Genomic DNA, 20,569 nt, shown 5'->3' with positions numbered 1-20,569 from the left:
GAGATTTGTCCTTGATCCTTTTTGAATGATGTTATTCTGCCTAAAAACACAAAACGATACCAAGTTACATAAATTCATACAACTAAAGCTTTTTACAAACTATTTTATTATATAAAACATTAACAAGGACATTTGTAATTCCCGCCTACCATCTTTATTTAATAAGTGGTTTTAAATGTGGTGGAAGGTAAGCGAAACCAGGATTAAAAGCATGTTTGTCGAACAGTGGGCACAATATATATTTTTCTAATGAGAATTGTAAAAGAGGCCAACACTGGGCTATAGATAATGACTACACTCCCAACCTATCTTTTCGTATTGATTGACAGAAGAGAATAATGTTATCTCCAAATGAATGGTGATACTGTCGAGCAACGCTCCGCTATTGCTTCATGTACAGCCTGACTGTTGACTTATTTCCAACCTGAAGACACAATAATGAACATTTTAAAGATAAGATTTAACAGATAGTAAAGTAACCTATATATAATGGACCTGCTTTAAAACGGTGAAAAGAGCACTCTGTGTTCTAGTCCGTGTTTATCAATCCACACATTTTGCTCTTATGATAACAGTTAGTGGTAAAGAATTACTTAAACAACTAAGTATTGTAACTTTTCCTTTAATTTAGGTACTAAAAATAGACAGAATAATAAAAATACCCAAAATTGACTGAAAAATATATACATAATATAACTGTTCTTACAGTCCAAGTACTGATGAATGAACTGAATTCATGTGTAAAATCAACAGAGTACCCCTTTAAGAGTTTACATTTCATGGACTAAATCATTTGATCTTTCTGATTATCTAGTGACACAAATTCTAAGTGTCATATGGACTTACTTAATTTATAGACAAAAGTCCCATTTTAAAATCCTTTCTTTGGACACTGGTGAGGTTTCTGATTGATTGCCTCATGACTCTGCTGCCACCTGGAGGACTAATGTGACCCTCTTCTCTCTTCAAAATGTGCAGTCTCTTCTTTACAGACCACTGTCAAAGCCTTTGACATTCACTGCGTTATTATAAAGTGAAAATAAAGACACATATTGCTTGCAATTGGCTGAATGTAAAAACTAGAATTTAATCTAAAAGTGTTCACTATTTTTAACCAAATCTTAAAACTGGAAGTGATCTAACCATCATGCATCCATTTGCAAACAAAAGTCCCTTGTCACATCAGTGGGGCTATAGTATCTGGGCTATAAAGCATGATAAAGACAGAATATCTTTAATCTAAGTAAATGGAACAGGTTGAGTATGTATTTCCATTTAATCTCTATATTACCAAAGTCTGAGAGGTTAGGCTTTTCTGACGCTTTCAAAGCATCTCTCTCCAACAGCTGATGAAGTTTGCTAAGTTGTCATAGAGATGGCTGAGTTGGCATTATGTTACTTAATTATTATAAATGCAAAGTGGGAGGTGGGTGTGTGTCTCTTTTAAAGGATGGTCTATGGCATCAAGAATATTTTATGAATATCCTCCTTGATCTTTCTCTGTTTATCGCTGACTCTTGGATGATGACTCCTGAGACATTTATATGTGTTCACACAGAGCTGATGTGAGTCAATATGCTGTTGTTATATCCTGGAATAATTGTGATTATTGATCTTTTTAAGTAAAACATGTTAAGTCAATTTAACCAACATAGTTATAAGAAATACCTTTCAGAAATTGACTTCAGAAAGATATGTAAGATAAAACAAAGACAGGACAATGCAGAACACTAAATAAATATAATTCATATTTGTGCAGTAGAATCATTATCTTTGAAAGTACACAAACTGGTATACACAGTTTGAGAGGTACTTTAAAGCGGTCCACAGATGATCACCAACAAAATGGTTCTGTACTGTTTATTCATTTAATGATATTATATAATGTTTAAAAAATATATTTTTTTAAACGAGGTATCTCTGCGTATCTGTCAATAATTGATCTTTTAAACATATCGTATCATATATTTTAATATAGAGTTATACGTGATGTTTAATCTCAAATAATTAATTGACTGATGTTTAAACAATAGCAAACAAATTATTTGCAGCAGACACACACACACACACACACACACACACACACACACCCACACACACACACACACACACACACACACACACACACACACACACACACACACACACAGACACACACACACACACACACACACACACACACACACACACACACACACACACACACACACACACACACACACACACACACACACACCTACATGATAATAGGTCCCACTTGGAGGCCTGGATCTCTATGGGACATAATGAGCTTCATATTGCTGACTTGCTGCTCTTTCGTCTCACCATTCATTTCACACTCATGAGTCTCTTGAAAGACTGAAAAGATTTCCTGTTACTTTGTAGTGCTGTGGCATGGTTGTGTCATGGCAACAGTAATACACACCCCTCTTATGAAAACCTCCCAATGATTATTAGAATCAGGGTTTGACCTAATGGCCTATCCTGCTCAAGTGTTGCCCATGCACAGGAAAATCTTTCCATGTTCACTTGGATCAGGGAAAAATATTGTGCTAGTTTGCATGATGCAGGCCATTTGCAATGGAAATCACATGTAAAGTGAGGAGATGAATTTTGACCACATGAAAACCCTTTGCCATGCTGTTGATTCATAAAACCATGGAGAATATGATGGTTCATTATAGGTCAAACTAATTCTGATCATTACAAGATTAACTTTGTAGTATTCCAAGTTTAATAATCCAAAATGTTTGTGACTATGGATAATCACACAGTAAGTTCAAACAAGTGAGTGCTAATGAGATAAGTGAGATACTTAAAATAACCATTCTGGATATACATTTGAATTATTTTAACCTTCTCATGTACAATCACATTATGTGGGGCAGTTCTCATATTTTAAAATGTTTCAGTTGTACAGATTTAAGGTGCTCTGGCCACAGAGCTTTTAGGACTAAATCGCACAATCATCTGCTGGTCATTTGAATTTCTGGATGTGGTGCTGGAGAGAGCATAACCACAGGGTGTAACCCTTGTTTGTTCTTTCATCACCTGACAGGCGGAGGACAGCAGACCTTCCCCAGCACAGAAACTATCTCTGGAACCAATTTTGCTCAAATGTTTTTTTGGGGGTGGTTTGTCGTTTTTGTTTACCCTGTTCTGAAGAAACAATATTTATTTTATTGTAAATATTCTTATAGTTAGAATGACAGAAACATTTAAAGTTCAGTATAAACATAATGATACAACACATTCCTGAAATGTTCATTAAAATCAGCGAAGAGGTGAGAAAGACTTCAAAGTCATGTGTAAATAACACACATTTGTTCTGTTTAAAGAATAGCTTAAGCTTTCAACACACTCTGTTTGCACAATATGTATCTGGGCTGCACATGCAAACATGCTAAGCAGCATTGGCATCTCATGACAGAGGCTTTTGATGCAAATTAGCACTGATAGCACGAATGAAGTATGTATTATGTTCATCTGTGTACTCCTATTCATGGGTTGTAAAACAAACATGTGGCACAATGTAATTGAAGCTGATTTGCTTGTCGCCTGGTTGTCTGCAGTCCAGAAATGTTTAACAAAACAGCAATAAAACAAGTTACAACTGTTAGTTGTAAAAACACTGGCCTAATATTACTAATTAGTCCTTATACAACAGACATCCAGGTAAGCCAGAGAAAGAGAAGATGAAAAAGCTAAGCAGGGTAAAAATAATGTCACTTGTGTTTTGTCGAAATGATGACATACAACAAAGCATTTATGTTTTGACCTATTAACTTTATTTTAGTCATATATGTCCAGTACACAGTATAGCACACACTAAATGTAACCTCTGCATTTAACCCATCCTAGTTCTAGGAACTGAGGGGGGAGTGGTGGTGGGGGGGACTGCAGTCCAACTGGAATGTGAACCGGCGTTCCTCGGTTCATAGACCAAGTCCCTACAAACTGCGCCGCTAAATAACTAATTATTTGAAGAAATTGCCATTATTTTTGTCAAAGTATGTCATTATAATTACTTAAAGCGTTGTTTTTCTTTTAAGACATTGGAGAAATAGTCTTCCATACATATTTTGATTCTGATCATGCCGAACTTCATTGGTTTCTCTAGTCTTTTCTTGTAGTAAATGGTATCCATTGGTGTAAAGTAACTACATTCATTTACTCAAGTACTGTACTTAAGTATACATTTGGGAGACTTGTACTTTGCTTGAGTATTTCAATTTGTTCTACTTGGTAATTCTACCACTTCAATTCAGAGGTACATAGTGCACTTTGGCTCCACTACATTTATTTCATAACTTTAGTTACTTTGCAGATTTGTATTAATAACGTGAAATATAAATAAGACTTTAGTTACACCGGGAGTTACATTAACAAGCTACCCTGCAGCATACTAAGCAATTAAAACTAGCTGCATCTTTACCAGCTTTGATAAACACATGAATCCATCAATAATTATAATAAAAAACATATGATATATATTATTCAGAAATGGGCCAATTTGCATTATGAGTACTTTTTCTTTAAGTAACATTTTGAATGTAGGACATTTACTTGTGACAGAGTATTCCTGCACTCTGGTACTGCTGTTACTCAAGTACAAGATTCGAGTAGGCTACTTCTCCCACCTCAGATGGTGTCCACTGTACTCACAACAGACTCAAAAAAGTAAATAGCTTAAACATTTAAAAAAGCTTGTTGCTCTGCCACGCATGCGCAGTTTACAGGTATGAGCGAACAGGAAGCGAACAGTTTGTAGCAGTCTGCTTCTTCTTTCTGTGAATCACACTGACCGCCGTGCTCCACACTTCAAAGAAGCTTAAACTACGCAAGCAGGAGAGCCATCTAACGCTAAAACCCCTCGATTTGGTTAATTACTTAAATTTGAGTCGTTTAAGCCCTGAACTGTGGAGCTTAAAAAGCGAGGCAAGGGCGTGTTTGATTCTCAAGTGTTGGAGACACACACTGCCTCCTCCTCCCTCCCTCCTCCTCCCTCCTCCTCACTGGATGCTAGCTCGGTAGCCTTTGCATGTCGTTGCACTCGTAGTTAAAGTTGTGTTTTAGTCTGCATTTTTTTTTATTTATTCGGAGGTCAGCTAAAAAAGAAGATGGGATGTACACTGAGCACGGACGACAAGGCGGCCCAGGAGCGCAGCAAGATGATCGACCGCAATCTGCGGGACGACGGAGAGAAGGCAGCCCGGGAGGTGAAGCTGCTGCTGCTCGGTGAGAGAAAGATGGATGGACGGGGTCTTGGTCTAAATGCTGGAGAGGGACTTCCTACTGCCCCTCGTCTGCTACAAACTTAAAGAAAACTGTTGCACATAAAAAGCATTTTTTTTAATTGAAGCTCGATTAACTTATATATAGCAAGTAAAATAACGTGACGGGGTTTCCTTTACAGAAACTAACAATTTGTGGAGTTTGAGACATGTCGGGGCGATATGAATGGCACCGTTGCGATGCATTTATCTAAAAAGTTTGAGCAAACCTTCGCTTTTATCTTCCCCTTGAACTAATTAAATCAGCTCATTCGATTCGTGTTTATCAGTTTATGGTGTGATTTAGTTTTGTCTCCACAGCAGCCGCTTTAACCCAACCCTAAGTCTGTTAGCTAATTTAGCTAAGCAATTAGCCACTTAGCTAGGTTAACGCATCGACGCTAGCTCGGATTAGTTAGCCATAGAAAGCTAAACCTGAAACATTGTCTGAGGTTTTATCTTTTCAACTGTCCGTCCAAATATATATATAATAGTGTAGTTAGTGTTAAATGTTGACTTCATTATTTTACAATTTAAACTACAGTAGCTGGCCATCTTCCTGTTTCGCAGCCATTCAACACATAAACACTAACGTTACTTTAGGCCGTTTGCCTCTGATGCTATTGACTGCGAAACTGTATTAAATTAGCATGTTTTTGAACAGGTTATTACTAAATGTCCGCCCATGTATTTATGTATGGGGAAAATTTATCAATTTAGTGGTGGGTTTGAGGGGCATTCCAGCTAAGCTGCTCAACTAGTTTACATGTTTCTGTTAACTTCAGACGTGGAAGGAAGGCCTGTAAAATGTTTCCTATTATAACAATCATAACCTTTAACTTATAATTTGGTGATATCTTGACTTATTTGTTTTCATTCTTAATTGTTTACAAAATAAGTTTAGCGGATAGGCTGTTTAAGTGATAAACATTAGAGTGGTCATTTGAATATGCTAGTCAATTAGACGGATTTGCACTCTCATTGCAAATATGTTAAGAAATCGTATCTCTGAACTGTAACGCATCAATGATAAGACTATGACTCATCTTATAGAGGATCACACCCCTTTATCAAAATTACATCTCACAGTTTTATCTTCAACTATTTCAAGGAGAAGGGCCACACTATCCCTTAGTTGTTACTGGAAGCTTATGAGGACTGCTGTTTCACTCAGTCAGGAAAAGACGGACAAGAGGTTGCATAGCAACCTATGCATCCTAGCTGATGGCAATAACTATCTGTGGCAACTATATACACACTACAGAGACAGATAGTGGAGGTTAACTGGATGTTAGCCTTGCCCATGCTGTTTTGACAATGCAACAGTATTCTGCATCCTTTTAATCTCTTCACAGATGTGTGTGTTTTCAGACATGTGATTTCACCACAATCACAGAAGCTGTACAATAATCAACCACATCAGTCTATTCCTGTGTGTTAGTGGGTCATTTGAGATGCACCTGATTTGAATGTTCATGGTTGGTTTTTATCCCTGTCACGATTCCCACAAGCACCTGCATGACATGTCTGGGATTGGTTTGTGGTTTGGTGTTTATTAGGGCAATTACCATTGGAAACACATTTGTTAGATGTATTTTATGCTGTTCTTATTAAGATGGAGAGATACACACCTTTACCTTGTCTGTTTATTGCAGTCTGGCGCTCTGTCAGGTATCCCTACGGTGGTGTTGCGTTAATGCACTAATCTGCAAATGACATACTCATGAGACGAGTGCTTTTTAGTGAGAGGACAGCCTCAGACATGTATTGATGCGCAATGCACACATATAAATTTAAATGATAAAGATTGATCTTTGAGTGCTTGTAGCGGCATTTTCATTTACAGAAGCAGCACTGAGGAGAATCCCAGTGTTCCACTGGGGAGTACCTTTGTGTCCTGAGGCAATGTGTATGCCCTGCTCCAATGTAGATCTATCAAACATCCTAGCTCTGTGACAAACCGTTTTAGTTTTCCCATTAATTGACATGATGCAAGCCCTTAATATAAGCAGCTCATCGAGGTATGAGTTTTTGGTAATTAAATCGCTTTTCATGATGTGCAAAAATATTAGCTCTGTGTTTGTGTTTAGTGAATGTTTATCATATGGGACAATGAGCTGGTGAACAGTTCTCCTCCCTGGGGAGCTGAGAGTCCCTGCAGAAGAAAGGTAATTAAAATGTTGTGTGCTCAGCTGAAAACATGCCTGTATCTCAGAGGAAGCTGTAGGAGAGAGTATCAACGAAACGATTCTGATCTTTTAAATGGATCACAGATTTGCACCATTGTCAAGATTCTTGTTTAGCTTAACTATAACCTTTCTAAAGCTGAAAAGACATCATATTTAAGTTTTTTTATGACCATTATAGGTTTCATTTAAATCATATGCTCCATATGAGATGCTCCAGAAAGCTGTCTGATGCAGCAAGGATTTCAAAGCCAGGGTGGTTTAAAGGGTTTAATCTGATTGGCAGAGGATCCAGTTGATTAATCCAATTACTGTGATCTGTTAACCTGGCCTTACACACTTCAGTGCCGTATGTGACCGTGTAGCTTCTGATGTGTTGCAAGTTGTAGTTAAAAAACGTATGCATTTGGTTTTCAATTCAGAAATGTTATATATAATGATTCTTATATTAATCAATGTTCCCCCCACCCCCTATTTAATGTTGTATTTAGTGTTTAATTGTGGAGGGTTTTTTTTTCAGTGTGACAAGAGAGGCCTCTCAAACAACACAAACTTAAAGCAGAATGATCCCTTATTTCAGCAAAAAACAAGCTGTATGCATGTAGTGTGTTTTTTTTATATAAGCATAGTCAGCAATTCACTTTTGGGGAGTGTTTTTCGAGATGTACTGAAAAAAATAACATTGTATGGAATGTATTTTAATATGTTATGCCATGTGTTCTCTGTTTTAGGTGCTGGAGAGTCTGGGAAAAGTACAATTGTGAAACAGATGAAGTAAGTGTGGCAGGTCAACATTTAACAACACAACAGTAATGGCTAAATCGGACTTCAGATACTTGGTTAAAATATACTAGATCCCTTGGATAAAAGGTGCGTGCCCTTGAATCCGTGTGCGCCACAATACTTTGATCAAATCTATGAAGTCTCTCCTTGTATGACTCTGGGAGCATCAGACTGCCCTACAATGCAGAGTTGGGCGGTGGGAGCACATTTAACCTCTTCCTTTGTTTCATACACCAATCATGGCTGTTACACTTCAAAAATTCCTTTCATATAGTCAACCAAACGCTTTGGATTCGATCACTAATTAGCACACTTTAATCCTACTAGGTATATTTAATGTTTAAACTGTATTTATTTTAGTTTTTTATTCATTGTCACAATGTGAATTTGTATTTTAATGCATATTTGATAACCCTAGTGAATAGTTCTGTTATGCAAAGTAAATTCAATATATGATTTCCTTTTTCAAAATGTCTCCTACATCATGTATGCAAAAGGAAGACATCTGTAACACGATAACAACTTGTTCACAAGTAAAAACAGAATCCATAATTTTGCCAGGCGATAATAAAAATGTACTTTAGGGTCATAATTATGAAAAAGCTTCTTGGATACAAAGTGCTGTCTTTTGTGTGCCAGGATCATCCATGAAGCGGGCTACTCAGAGGAGGAGTGTAAGCAGTACAAGGCCGTTGTCTACAGCAACACCATCCAGTCCATCATCGCCATCATCAGAGCCATGGGACGCCTCAAGATCGACTTTGCTGATCCAGCCAGAGCGGTAAGAAAAGGAGAGAAAAAATTGCCACTTCCACTTTTCTCTGGGCTTTAAGGCTTGTATTTCTCTGCAAATATATAGCTCCGTGCTATGAGGGCAGCAACATGTTAGTCATATGTCATGCTTCCCTACTGGGCAATTTTTCTCTCGCTTCCTCCTCTGCAGCAGGTCAGATAGAGCTGGTAGAATATTCATATCACAATCAAACACTCTGCTGGTCCTGCTGTTCTGCTGATAGGACATTTTGGAGTACCTGTTCATGAACTGAAGTTCTGCCTGACTTTACCTCACAGGACTTCCCAGAAATAATCAGCAACATTTCTGTTTGTGTTTATTTTTAGAGACTTTGTGCTCAAGGGTTTAGTGTTTTGTATAAGGGACGAATATATTTGCAATGCCTGAAAATAAAAACAGCAAAGACTTCTGGGTATTTAATTTATTAGTTTTGCTAAACAGGCTTCTGTTTCATTTTGTACGTTTCCTTTTTTCCCTTTGGCATAACAAGAGGCTTAGTCATTGCTCCAGCGTGACTGCCCTGGTTCTGTCATCGTGACTAATTTTACACCGAAAGCTTTACTTCTTGATTTTATGCTGTTACAAATCTTAATATTTTGGCCCACTTACTTGTTTATGATGCAATTTGGCCTTTTTTAATCTTATTCAGTGTCAAAAAAAACTAAATGCTCCTATTTCATTCAAATTCAATCAAATAGGAATAATATACTATACAACAAAACATTTTTCCTAGTTTGGTATTGATAAAGTACTTAGTGGGGCAAAAAAGTATTTAGTCAGCCACTAATTGTGCAAGTTTTCCCATTTAAAAAGATGAGAGAGGCCTGTAATTTTCATCATAGGTACACTTCAACTATGAGAGACAGAATGGGGGAAACAATCCAGGAAATCACATTGTAGGATTTTTAATGAATTCATTGGTAAATTCCTCGGTAAAATAAGTATTTGGTCACCTACAAACAAGCAAGATTTCTGGCTCTCACAGACCTGTAACTTCTTCTTTAAGAGGCTCCTCTGTCCTCCACTCGTTACCTGTATTAATGGCAACTTTTTGAAGTCGTTATCAGTATAAAAGACACCTGTCCACAACCTCAAACAGTCATACTCCAAACTCCACTATGGCCAAGACCAAAGAGCTGTCAGAGGAGACCAGAGACAAAATTGTAGACCTGCACCAGGCTGGGAAAACTGAATCTGCAATAGGTAAGCAGCTTGGTGTGAAGAAATCAACTGTGGGAGCAATTATTAGAAAATGGAAGACATACAAGACCACTGCTAATCTCCCTCGATCTGGGGCTCCACGCAAGATCTCACCCCGTGGGGTCAAAATGATCACAAGAACGGTGAGCAAAAATCCCAGAACCACACGGGGGGACCTAGTGAATGACCTGCAGAGAGCTGGGACCAAAGTAACAGAGGCTACCATCAGTAACACACTACGCCGCCAGGGACTTAAATCCTGCAGTTCCAGACGTGTCCCCCTGCTTAAGCCAGTACATGTCCAGGCCCGTCTGAAGTTTGCTAGAGGGCATTTGGATGATCCAGAAGAGGATTGGGAGAATGTCATATGGTCAGATGAAACCAAAATAGAACTTTTTGGTAAAAGCTCAACTCGTCGTGTTTGGAGGAGAAAGAATGCAGAGTTGCATCCAAAGAACACCATACCTACTGTGAAGCATGGGGGTGGAAACATCATGCTTTGGGGCTGTTTTTCTGCAAAGGGACCAGGACGACTGATCCGTGGAAAGGAAAGAATGAATGGGGCCATGTATCGTGAGATTTTGAGTGAAAACCTCCTTCCATCTGCAAGGGCACTGAAGATGAAGCGTGGCTGGGTCTTTCAGCATGACAATGATCCCAAACACACCGCCAGGGCAACGAAGGAGTGGCTTCGTAAGAAGCATTTCAAGGTCCTGGAGTGGCCTAGCCAGTCTCCAGATCTCAACCCCATAGAAAATCTTTGGAGGGAGTTGAAAGTCTGTGTTGCCCAGCGACAGCCCCAAAACATCACTGCTTTAGAGGAGATCTGCATGGAGGAATGGGCCAAAATACCAGCAACAGTGTGTGAAAACCTTGTGAAGACTTACAGAAAACGTTTGACCTCTGTCATTGCCAAGAAAGGGTATATAACAAAGTATTGAGATGAACTTTTGTTATTGACCAAATACTTATTTTCCACAATAGTTTGAAAATAAATTCATTAGAAATCCTACAATGTGATTTCCTGGATTTTTTTTTTCTCATTTTGTCTCTCATAGTTGAGGTATACCCATGATAAAAATTACAGGCCTCTCTCATCTTTTTAAATGGGAGAACTTGCACAATTGGTGGCTGACTAAATACTTTTTTGCCCCACTGTATCTTATCATCCCAAATCTAATTATGATTCATTAAATGTACAAAACCATGCTTCCTAAATCCTTTCTTTTGAAATGCACTGAAAACACTATCCCAGCAAAGCTGCCCTACATGTTGGTGAATAAATATTTGGTTATGGCTTATATTGGAGGGGCTTTGTTTCGTTAGGATGATGCGCGGCAGCTGTTCGTCCTGGCCGGTTCTGCAGAAGAGGGCTTCATGACAGGCGAGCTCGCCGGAGTCATCCAGCGGCTGTGGAAGGACGGAGGCGTGCAGGCCTGCTTCAGCCGTTCCCGAGAGTACCAGCTCAACGATTCCGCTGCATAGTGAGTCGCTTCTCTGAAGCACATAGGAAGTAATGTGGGACTGTACTTGGCAGAATATCTTTCAGTCTCAACTCATAGTCTGCCAAAATCTGTTTGTTTTATTTACGTTTACTTTCTTTTCTCTCCCTCAAAAGCTACCTGAATGACTTGGACAGGATATCCCATGGTGCTTATGTGCCCACCCAGCAGGATGTGCTGCGGACCAGAGTCAAAACTACTGGTATTGTGGAAACGCACTTCACTTTCAAGGACCTGCACTTCAAGTGAGTTCAACCTCCACAGTTTGTCCAGCCACTTAACTATGAACATCATGACTGGTGGTGCTTGCTTCTAGTCTGGTTCCTGATCTCTGACTCCCAGACTTTAGTGATTCAAAAAGGTCTGTTCATTGCATCTGACCTATCAGTTAAGTAAGAATGAAGACTTCAAGTTCCTGCCCTGCTCATTGTCAGCAGTACTGATAAATATCATAACTATGGACAAGTGGGTTTAAAATACACAGCTGTTTTTTCAAAGTTTTTGTACAAAATACCTCATTACATTAACCGCTCCTAGCAAAGACAAAACCACATACAGAAATCCACTTACAGCAACAGCATGGCTCGCAGAATTTCACTTCAGTCAGATTTTTAGGCTGGTTCTAACTATTAAACAAGGGAATTTGCTTTTTTATTTAATTGAAACAAAACAAGCAATAAAAAAAATATCCAAACAATGAGTGAAAAAGAGCAAGGACTGAGATGGATATATATCCCTTTTAATCTAAATAAGATCATATTGTTTTCATATGGGGTCTTCAATTGTGTAATTTGGCAGTAAAGGTGGTAATAATACATCAGGACTGAATGGGAAGCTGGGTTTATTTTTATTAAAGTGTGAAGAGTAGTATATGACTGGGCTCTTGTTTAACATCTGTGATCTCTGCAGGATGTTCGATGTGGGTGGACAGAGATCAGAGAGGAAGAAGTGGATCCATTGTTTCGAGGGAGTCACCGCCATCATCTTCTGCGTGGCTCTGAGCGACTATGACCTGGTGCTGGCTGAGGATGAGGAGATGGTAAGACCCTTCTGACCTCTACACACCCTAGTACATTTTACTGTCCTGTTCTAAATTCTGTTTGTGCAGTTTCCCTGGTCGGTAACCATTGTGCATCTTTCCCCTCTTGCAGAATCGAATGCATGAGAGTATGAAGTTGTTTGACTCCATCTGCAACAACAAGTGGTTCACAGACACCTCCATCATCCTCTTCCTCAACAAGAAAGACCTGTTTGAGGAAAAGATCAAGAAGAGCCCTCTCACAATCTGCTACCCAGAATATGCAGGTGAGAGACACGCACACAAACACACAGAGCAGGTCTCTTGTGCATGCAGATATGGTACTGTGTGTTAGTCGCATCAATAAGTCCAGCCAAGAACAGTCTTTAAGATTTCAGTGGCAGCATTGAGTTTCTAAGTGAGTTGGTCTGCAGGTCCTTAAATCATAAAAATGTCAGTCAAGACCTTTAAAGGCTTCAGGAAATTAAGTGAGGTTATACGAGTTTGACTCAAAAGGCAACATGTAGTATATTATCCTTTTTCACTATAAACACACATAATTCTACAAATTGGGGTTTAAAAACTATATTTGCTTTTTAGACCCTGAAAGGGTTGAGAAAATACTTGGTTTTATTAATCTGCTTTTTAAACACTATTGAGCTGTTGTTGCCACTCAAAGGTGTGGCTGTCTCTACAGAGGCTATTGCTTTTTTCCTCCTTTCTGTTCTGCTCTTGAACTGTGTGGGCTGCTTTATGTTTAGACAATGTGTTTTTGTCAGATTCACCAATGAGTACTGATATTTAGATTTCACAGATGTATCCAAAACCAAAGCAAAATAAAAGTTTGATTAGAGGATTCGGTCTCTGTATTCAGAGTCTACCTGGTTTAACCCTAGTAAAAACTGTTGGGAACAATGTTTTCTTTTTAAGCTAGGAGGTTGATGGCTCACCATGTGCTTCAGTTTAAGAGTTCAGTTTTTAAATGCAGAACATTTTTCCAATATCCAGATGAAACGTAGATGTGTCAGTGAGGCTACAGGTGGAACTGCCAATCAACCAGTCAGTTAAACTTTGTGCCTCACAAAAAAAAAAAAAAGATATATGCATTTTACTTGAAACCAGCTCTCAAACGTCATTAATCCAAATGGTCATTTTTGGACATTAAAAGACCAGTTTTTTTTTTTGTCATAATGCCACGTTTTCTTATTATTTTAATATAATTTCAAGAAACCCAATAGCTTATCTAAACTTCAAAAACAACATAGCTTTTGATCAAACTCACGATACAGCAGCAATGCCCCTAGTGGAAACCAAGAAAACAGCATGTACTCACCCTAATGTCAAACATGAGAAAATGGCCCAATCTAGTGGAAAATAGTGAAAACTACAGTATTGAAGCCAGAGCCTTAAATTGAAAGCCTGAGCTAACAGAATAGTCATTCATTAAAACTTGTGGTTTCTAGGGAACATTTCTTTTCAGATCTAGAATTTGATTTGATAATCATCATTTCTCTTTTTATCTCCTAATTGTCTTTATCCGCCTTCAGGCTCCAACACCTATGAGGAGGCAGCCGCTTACATCCAGTGTCAGTTTGAGGACCTGAACAAGAGAAAGGACACCAAGGAGATTTACACCCACTTCACCTGTGCCACCGACACCAAGAACGTGCAGTTTGTGTTTGATGCCGTCACTGATGTCATCATCAAGAACAACCTGAAGGACTGTGGCCTTTTCTAAAGGTAACGCCTGCAGCTACAACGTTATTCATGTGGGGTCCGTCACATTTTTCTCCTAATCACACTTTCTTTGTTTACTTATTTGTGTTCAGGCAGCGTGGCGGCCGGCTTAGCGAGTGACTTATTCAAGGGGATTCTGACTGGAGGGAACTTCATGGACCCTGCTGAGAATGTCGCTTTTAACCTCTTATTAACTTATGTTCATCTCTAAAAGTTTTAAAGACGGTGTGTAGAAAACATTTTGTGTAAAATATTTGTATAACTGTCTATGGCCGGGGATTTTTCACAGTTTTTAAAATGTGCTTGTTTTACCTTATTATCATTATTTTAAATTTTTATATAAAAAGGGGGGCCTTGACATTTTTTTTTGTCCATGAATGAACACTTTTTGCCTTTTGTTTGTAGGTCCTTGTGCCTTGCATGCCTTAGTTGCAGTGTTTTCTTTTTGTTTAGATAGATGTTAGGCTTATGTAGATGTTATCATTGAACTCTTTCCAAGCAGCCCCTTCACCCCCGCGTCAATATTATATCTTTTTTTTTTCTCATTACTTCATCGTCGCATCATTTTTTGCCTCCTTGGACAAACCAAGCAAGACCAAGTCACTCTGTAGACCAATTCACTCTGACTCAGACATACTGTGAGAGTGTGTGTAAACCTTTCGGATGTGTGGTTAGCATGTGTGCTGCGAGTGGGAGCTTCATTCTGATTGAGGCCAAAAGCCTGCGTGAGTGATTGATTGTGTGAATGTGTGCACAATATAAAAACAAAGGGACTTTATTCCTCTACTTGCCATCCTCTTTCAAAGTTGTATTTTTCTAAGCGACCAAAAAGAAGCTACTCTGATCTCCTACTAGTGCACGTTGTTGGTGCGCCGGTACAAACTGTAACATTCCCGATTGAATCACGAAGCAAAGAGAAGCTTTGAAAAGAGGATGCCAATGGCGGCCTTGTAGCAGACAGTAGGACCATATGTAGATCTGTGCTCAGTGCGCAGACAGACGGACACGTGGCTCGGTGCACTGTTATTGATCCTGATGTGTGATGGTCTCAAGTTACATATCCCCCCTAGACCCCCAACCCTCTGTTTCCATTGGATGGGCACATTAGTGGACTAATCTCCATGATTTTGCTAATAAAAGAGCTGCTGTGGTAAAACCAAGGCAACTTATGCAACAAACAAACATCCCTCCTGTCTTTTTTGTGTGCATCCGTTTTTTTCTCAGCAAGCATTTGACTGGTGTTGATTTTAAGATTGTGTTAATCAATTACATGCCAATGAATGCATAAATACGGCCAACATCCACTAGAGCCTTTCCAATATCAGCATTTGCAGAGGTTTGTATCAATTGTATTGTGCATTTTCTCAAAATTCTTGCCTGGTTATTTAGTTGCAGTCTAAACAGTACAACAAGTTACCCACTGTTTATATTTGATTTTGATTTTGGTCTCTTATCTTCATAATTATAAGTGAAAAATAACACAAGTATTATGATAGAGCAGAAGGCTAACACATTAAAAACATTAAACTACACAAGTTTAAAAGACATGCTTTTGATTTTTGAACAAGTTGAGATTCCCCTTCTCAGATTCAGAAGACACTAATTATCACAGTTGAATTCCAGAAGTACAGAAAGCAGCTTGGCTTAAGGGTTTTTGAATGGAGCAAATGTATGCATATTTCTAGTATGGACAAGTAGACTTATCCTAAAGGTCCCCTCTAGACCAGTTTAAAGACAAACCAAAGTACTCTGCTCTGATTAGTAATTATGTTTGATATGCTATTTGGACAAATAATTTAAATTAACGACTTATTCGTTTTTAGGGAAAAGATAGTATGTGCCAACTTAAGAATCTGTTAAAAAGACCAAAAGGTTCAACATCCGATAATAAGATGACTCTTTACTGGAAAGCGCATTTGTTAGTGTTTGTGTCCTCCAAGTCATGAACTCCAATTCAAGGTAAGCACAGAGAAATGTTCCTCCTTCAGCAGATGACTGTCATAAAACAGTCTAAAAACGCACATAAAATAAACCGCACAGCGAAGGTTGAACATATATAGGATATAAAGACATATCCTTAAATGAACTAAAACTGAGTAGGATTTAAGGCCATCATTGGGTTCAACAGTATATAGTTCCATCTAGCGGTCACCGTGTGTTACTGCATGTTATGAGGAGGCCTGATGGCTGCTAGATGCTCATAAAGGAGACAACTGAGGAAAATCTAATCGCCAGTTTTAATGTAATTAGCACAGATTGTTCCTGACAAAGATGTATTGGTCTTTTATATGAAATCTCATTGGAAACTGCCCCAAGATTAGAAGAACTAATTAATCCTGAACTAGAATGAGAGGGATTTTCTTCCAAGCTGTAGTGATTTAAAGCAAAAAATGTGGCCCACAATCCTTTCCAGTATTCATGAGCCGATCACCCGTTACAGGAATTCGTTTTGAGATAGTGTGAGGATTATCAGAACAACTGTCCTTTTCCAGCCATTTTTTTAATTTTATATAATTTATAAACACTGAGATTATGGCAACTAGCGGACTACGAATGGGTCAAAGCAGTGTCAAGGTTGAGTGCTGTCTCACAAATTTAGCTAAGCCATCACTGCTCAAGCACAATGATTAGGCATTAGCTGAGGGGACACTATTTTGGGAGGCATTGTGTGATTTAAAAGCTAACTGCAGAGTCATTAAATTAATCCCTAAAGCTTTTCCAGGGAGATCAAAGAGTATGGATATGAAGCGTCTTCAAAACCAAGGTGTAGTTGAGGAAAAAGAAGTGAAGATGATGTTAATGATTGTGATCAAACATCGAGGCAGACTGCTGCAGACCAGGGAGTCAAAGCAAAAGGAATCATCTCCAAAACATATATCTAGTCTAAATCAGCTCTTTGAAAACTGTTTATTAACCAGCTCCTTTATTTGATCTCTAGATGAATAGGCTCCATGCTTGACACTTGAAAGGGTTAACATCTGAGACTAGAAGAGATGGAATTTTTCAGCTATGTGTTGAGAGAAGTCATCAGTTTTCAGACGATAATAATTTGTCCATGTAGGCGAGGACTCCTGACCGAAGCCTGACTGATAGGCCACTGGCTAGGTATCTACAAACATGTACATTACCCCAGGATAAGAAAAACAACATTTCCTGTAATCTTCTTTCCAAACAGAAAAGAAACTAAACATAACCTGCTTGTGGAACGTCAATAACTTTAGAGTCAGGTAGGAATATAACAGTAAGTTAGGCTAACTGGTATCCCATGTTCCCAGTATGTCGTGTAGCTATTCTAACCAACTGCTGGCAAAGGCACTTTATTTGCAGTAATAGCCTGGGAGGTATTCATTTTTGTAATTTTGGGAAGGCCGATACATTCATACATATTTTCTTTATAAAGTACTTATACATTATTGGGGTACTTAGGGGAAGGATAATGAGCTGTACAGACTTCAGATCATCTTTGGTGAAGGAAATAATGCCATCTTTATTTCTCATTTGCTCAAAGATATCTTCTGCATTTCTGTTTTATCAGCCGACACTGATACAGATGTTTTGAGAAGTTAAATATCAACTCATATTATTTTATTGTTGCTTCTGGCTTTGGTGAGGAAGTCTGTGTGGTTTGGAGTCAGTCTCTTCTTCCTACAGGTGTACTCTGCCATCACAAGTTTCCCTACATAATTAAATCTCATTGTGAGCATGGAGGAAAAGCCAACGTGATTTAGTTGCCAATCCCCTAAAGCCATTCAATCTAATTAACATATTCTGTGTGTGTGTGTGTGTGTGTGTGTGTTTATCATTGCTGCTTGCCACTGTGCTGTATATTACATTTTAACGTTTAGAAATGTCTTCCAAACATGTTTACTGTCCCAGTAGATATAAGCTGATATTTAAAATGTCTGTCTGCGGTCTCTTCTATTTTCCAGCCCTTGCACGTCCGTGGATAAATAAAGATGATAAAGATAGCAGGAGAAAGTGTTGAAAGAATTTAAGTGTCTGTGTGAAGGTGACCCCACTACCCCCCTCTTTGTCGTGCAATGAAAACAACTTAGTGTGCATTTTCTTTCCTAACAGCAAATGTACCAAGCACAGAGTGAATGAGGGAGGCGGCGTGCTAAATCCATATAATCTCTATTGAAATTCCCCCTCTGAGTGCGCAGACTGCCTCGCGTTATTGTATTTTAGCCTTCTGTTGATGGCATTCTGCTTTAGGAGGCTCATTACTTTCTGTCTGTAATGATGATATAAAGCAATATCCTTTTCTTTCCTCCGTCTCTCCCACCCAGTGTGCACATAAAATATACTCACAGACAGTCTGAGGAAGCCTCTACGGATGCCTCAATCCCAATACAACAGCTTTATTTGGATCATTATTGCTCTGGCAGGAAGTGAAAGGTTCGATGGAGTTATTAGGTTTTTTGAGAAAACTATCATATAAAGCATGTTATGTTTTCAAAGCTATTTTTCTCCCACAAGTTATCACACACTACACCAACACCCAGACCAAAGGACTTCATTACAATGCTTTTAGGGGCCAATGTAAGCACACCTCCTCCTAACACTGAGGCCACATGTGAGTGTCCACACAGATACTGAGAGCTCCCGCTATACTATATTCTGCCAAGAGAAAATCTCAGAGTGGCGACGAGCTGCTTGAAGTGACTCCAAATTTAGACGCTGAGCTCAAAGCTTTGACAGCTGAAGGCTTCTCTTTTTGTTCTTCTATGACAAAGGAAGGTCCAAAATAGTGAAATACTCTGATCCAAATATAGATAGATGAGCATACAACAACAATTTAGTCTTGTGAACACATAAAAATACTATTTGTGTTACAAAAAAAAAAAGCTACAAGGAGCCAGATTTCAAATGGAATCATCATCTGATTTGTACCATACGATTTAGTACACCAGTTATTTAAATGATCTTGTGTTGGTGTGAAAACCTGCAGTCCCTGAGTCCACAGTACATTATCCCTCCACTCTGAGCTACATCTCAGTCCAGGCTACAGGCCTTCTGAAGCTGCAGTTCTGACATCTACCAGAGGAGGCACAAATAATGCAAAACAGGGATTCATTTCTCCTCTGGATGTATAATCTGTTAATCCAGCCAGTTTTCTGGATTATACCGTTAATGTTTCTCCCCTATGGTTGCTAGTCTTTAATAAGCATCTAGTTTGCGTCATCACTTGCCTAGTATTAGTGTCAAATACATCTACTGTGAGTGTGACCAGAATGTAGAGTATGACCTAAATGCCACAAAGACACTGAAGTAAGTAAAACTGACGTTAAAAAAGAATCTGCTGCTTTCATAGATTATTTACTGGTTGCAAATGCACAGGGGGTTGTGTACTGTGATGTTGTTTTGTAGGGAGAATACTCACATTACAAAAGCACACGTGTGTCCTGGAAACACACACACGCACGCACACGCACACGCACACGCACACGCACACACACACATACACACACACACACACACACACACACACACACACACACACACACACACACACACACACACACACACACACACACACACACACACACACAGGCAGTAGAGTGGCAGTATAGAGGGACTGTCATCCTCAGTAGATTGCAGCAGCTCTTGACCTACGTGTTAAATATTGAATGAAACTTTACATCACCCGCTTCATGCACCCATTAAAAAGTAATAGCAACAAAAGGATTTGTCATCTCCTGGCTGACTTATATTTATGTCATCAGGGCAATTATGTAATGGGTGACCAATTTAAACAGGAAGAATTTACAACCAGAAATGCCGATTTTGCTTTCTTTTGCACATTTCAACTCTTCATGCATAATTTCTTTACTCGCTGCTGATATGGTAAACCTATAAAATGTGGAAAAATTGCAGTACTACCCACTTACATTTATAACAGACCAGTGATCCGTGACCCCAGAGGTGTGAGGCTGAGTCATCCATTAGAGTTTCAGGAGCTGTCGTGCACGGCCCCAGGGCAAAAATGTGTACTATAATGAGTAAATAGTACCCACATACTGTAATTGTTATCCAAGTCGCGCAGGATGACTCGTAGGAAGTCAGGGGGCGTACAG

The 20,569-nt window shown here is 38.9% G+C and overlaps 1 protein-coding gene across 1 annotated transcript; it reads left to right on the top strand.

The window, feature by feature from the left end:
- The first annotated feature begins 4,746 nt into the window (after positions 1–4,746).
- LOC134876737 (guanine nucleotide-binding protein G(i) subunit alpha-1) lies at positions 4,747–15,674 on the top strand. Its single transcript, XM_063901840.1, has 9 exons — positions 4,747–5,238; positions 8,191–8,233; positions 8,882–9,023; positions 11,562–11,719; positions 11,854–11,982; positions 12,647–12,776; positions 12,889–13,042; positions 14,303–14,495; positions 14,585–15,674. The coding sequence occupies exons 1-8, from the start codon at positions 5,121–5,123 to the stop codon at positions 14,491–14,493; spliced, it is 1,065 nt and encodes a 354-aa protein (XP_063757910.1). The 5' UTR covers positions 4,747–5,120; the 3' UTR covers positions 14,494–14,495; positions 14,585–15,674.
- Positions 15,675–20,569: the final 4,895 nt, after the last annotated feature.

Source organism: Eleginops maclovinus, chromosome 2 (assembly GCF_036324505.1).
Source record: "Eleginops maclovinus isolate JMC-PN-2008 ecotype Puerto Natales chromosome 2, JC_Emac_rtc_rv5, whole genome shotgun sequence".
In the NCBI taxonomy this organism is placed as follows: domain Eukaryota; kingdom Metazoa; phylum Chordata; class Actinopteri; order Perciformes; family Eleginopidae; genus Eleginops; species Eleginops maclovinus.
This window is presented reverse-complemented; position numbering and strand designations above follow the sequence as displayed.

Bases quoted from the DNA above. Each gene is read 5' to 3' on its own strand.
- LOC134876737 (XM_063901840.1), top strand. From the start codon at position 5,121: ATGGGATGTACACTGAGCACGGACGACAAGGCGGCCCAGGAGCGCAGC. The intron at 8,234-8,881 runs GTAAGTGTGGCA...TTTGTGTGCCAG, and splicing joins ACAATTGTGAAACAGATGAA to GATCATCCATGAAGCGGGCT. The intron at 11,983-12,646 runs GTGAGTTCAACC...TGATCTCTGCAG, and splicing joins TTCAAGGACCTGCACTTCAA to GATGTTCGATGTGGGTGGAC.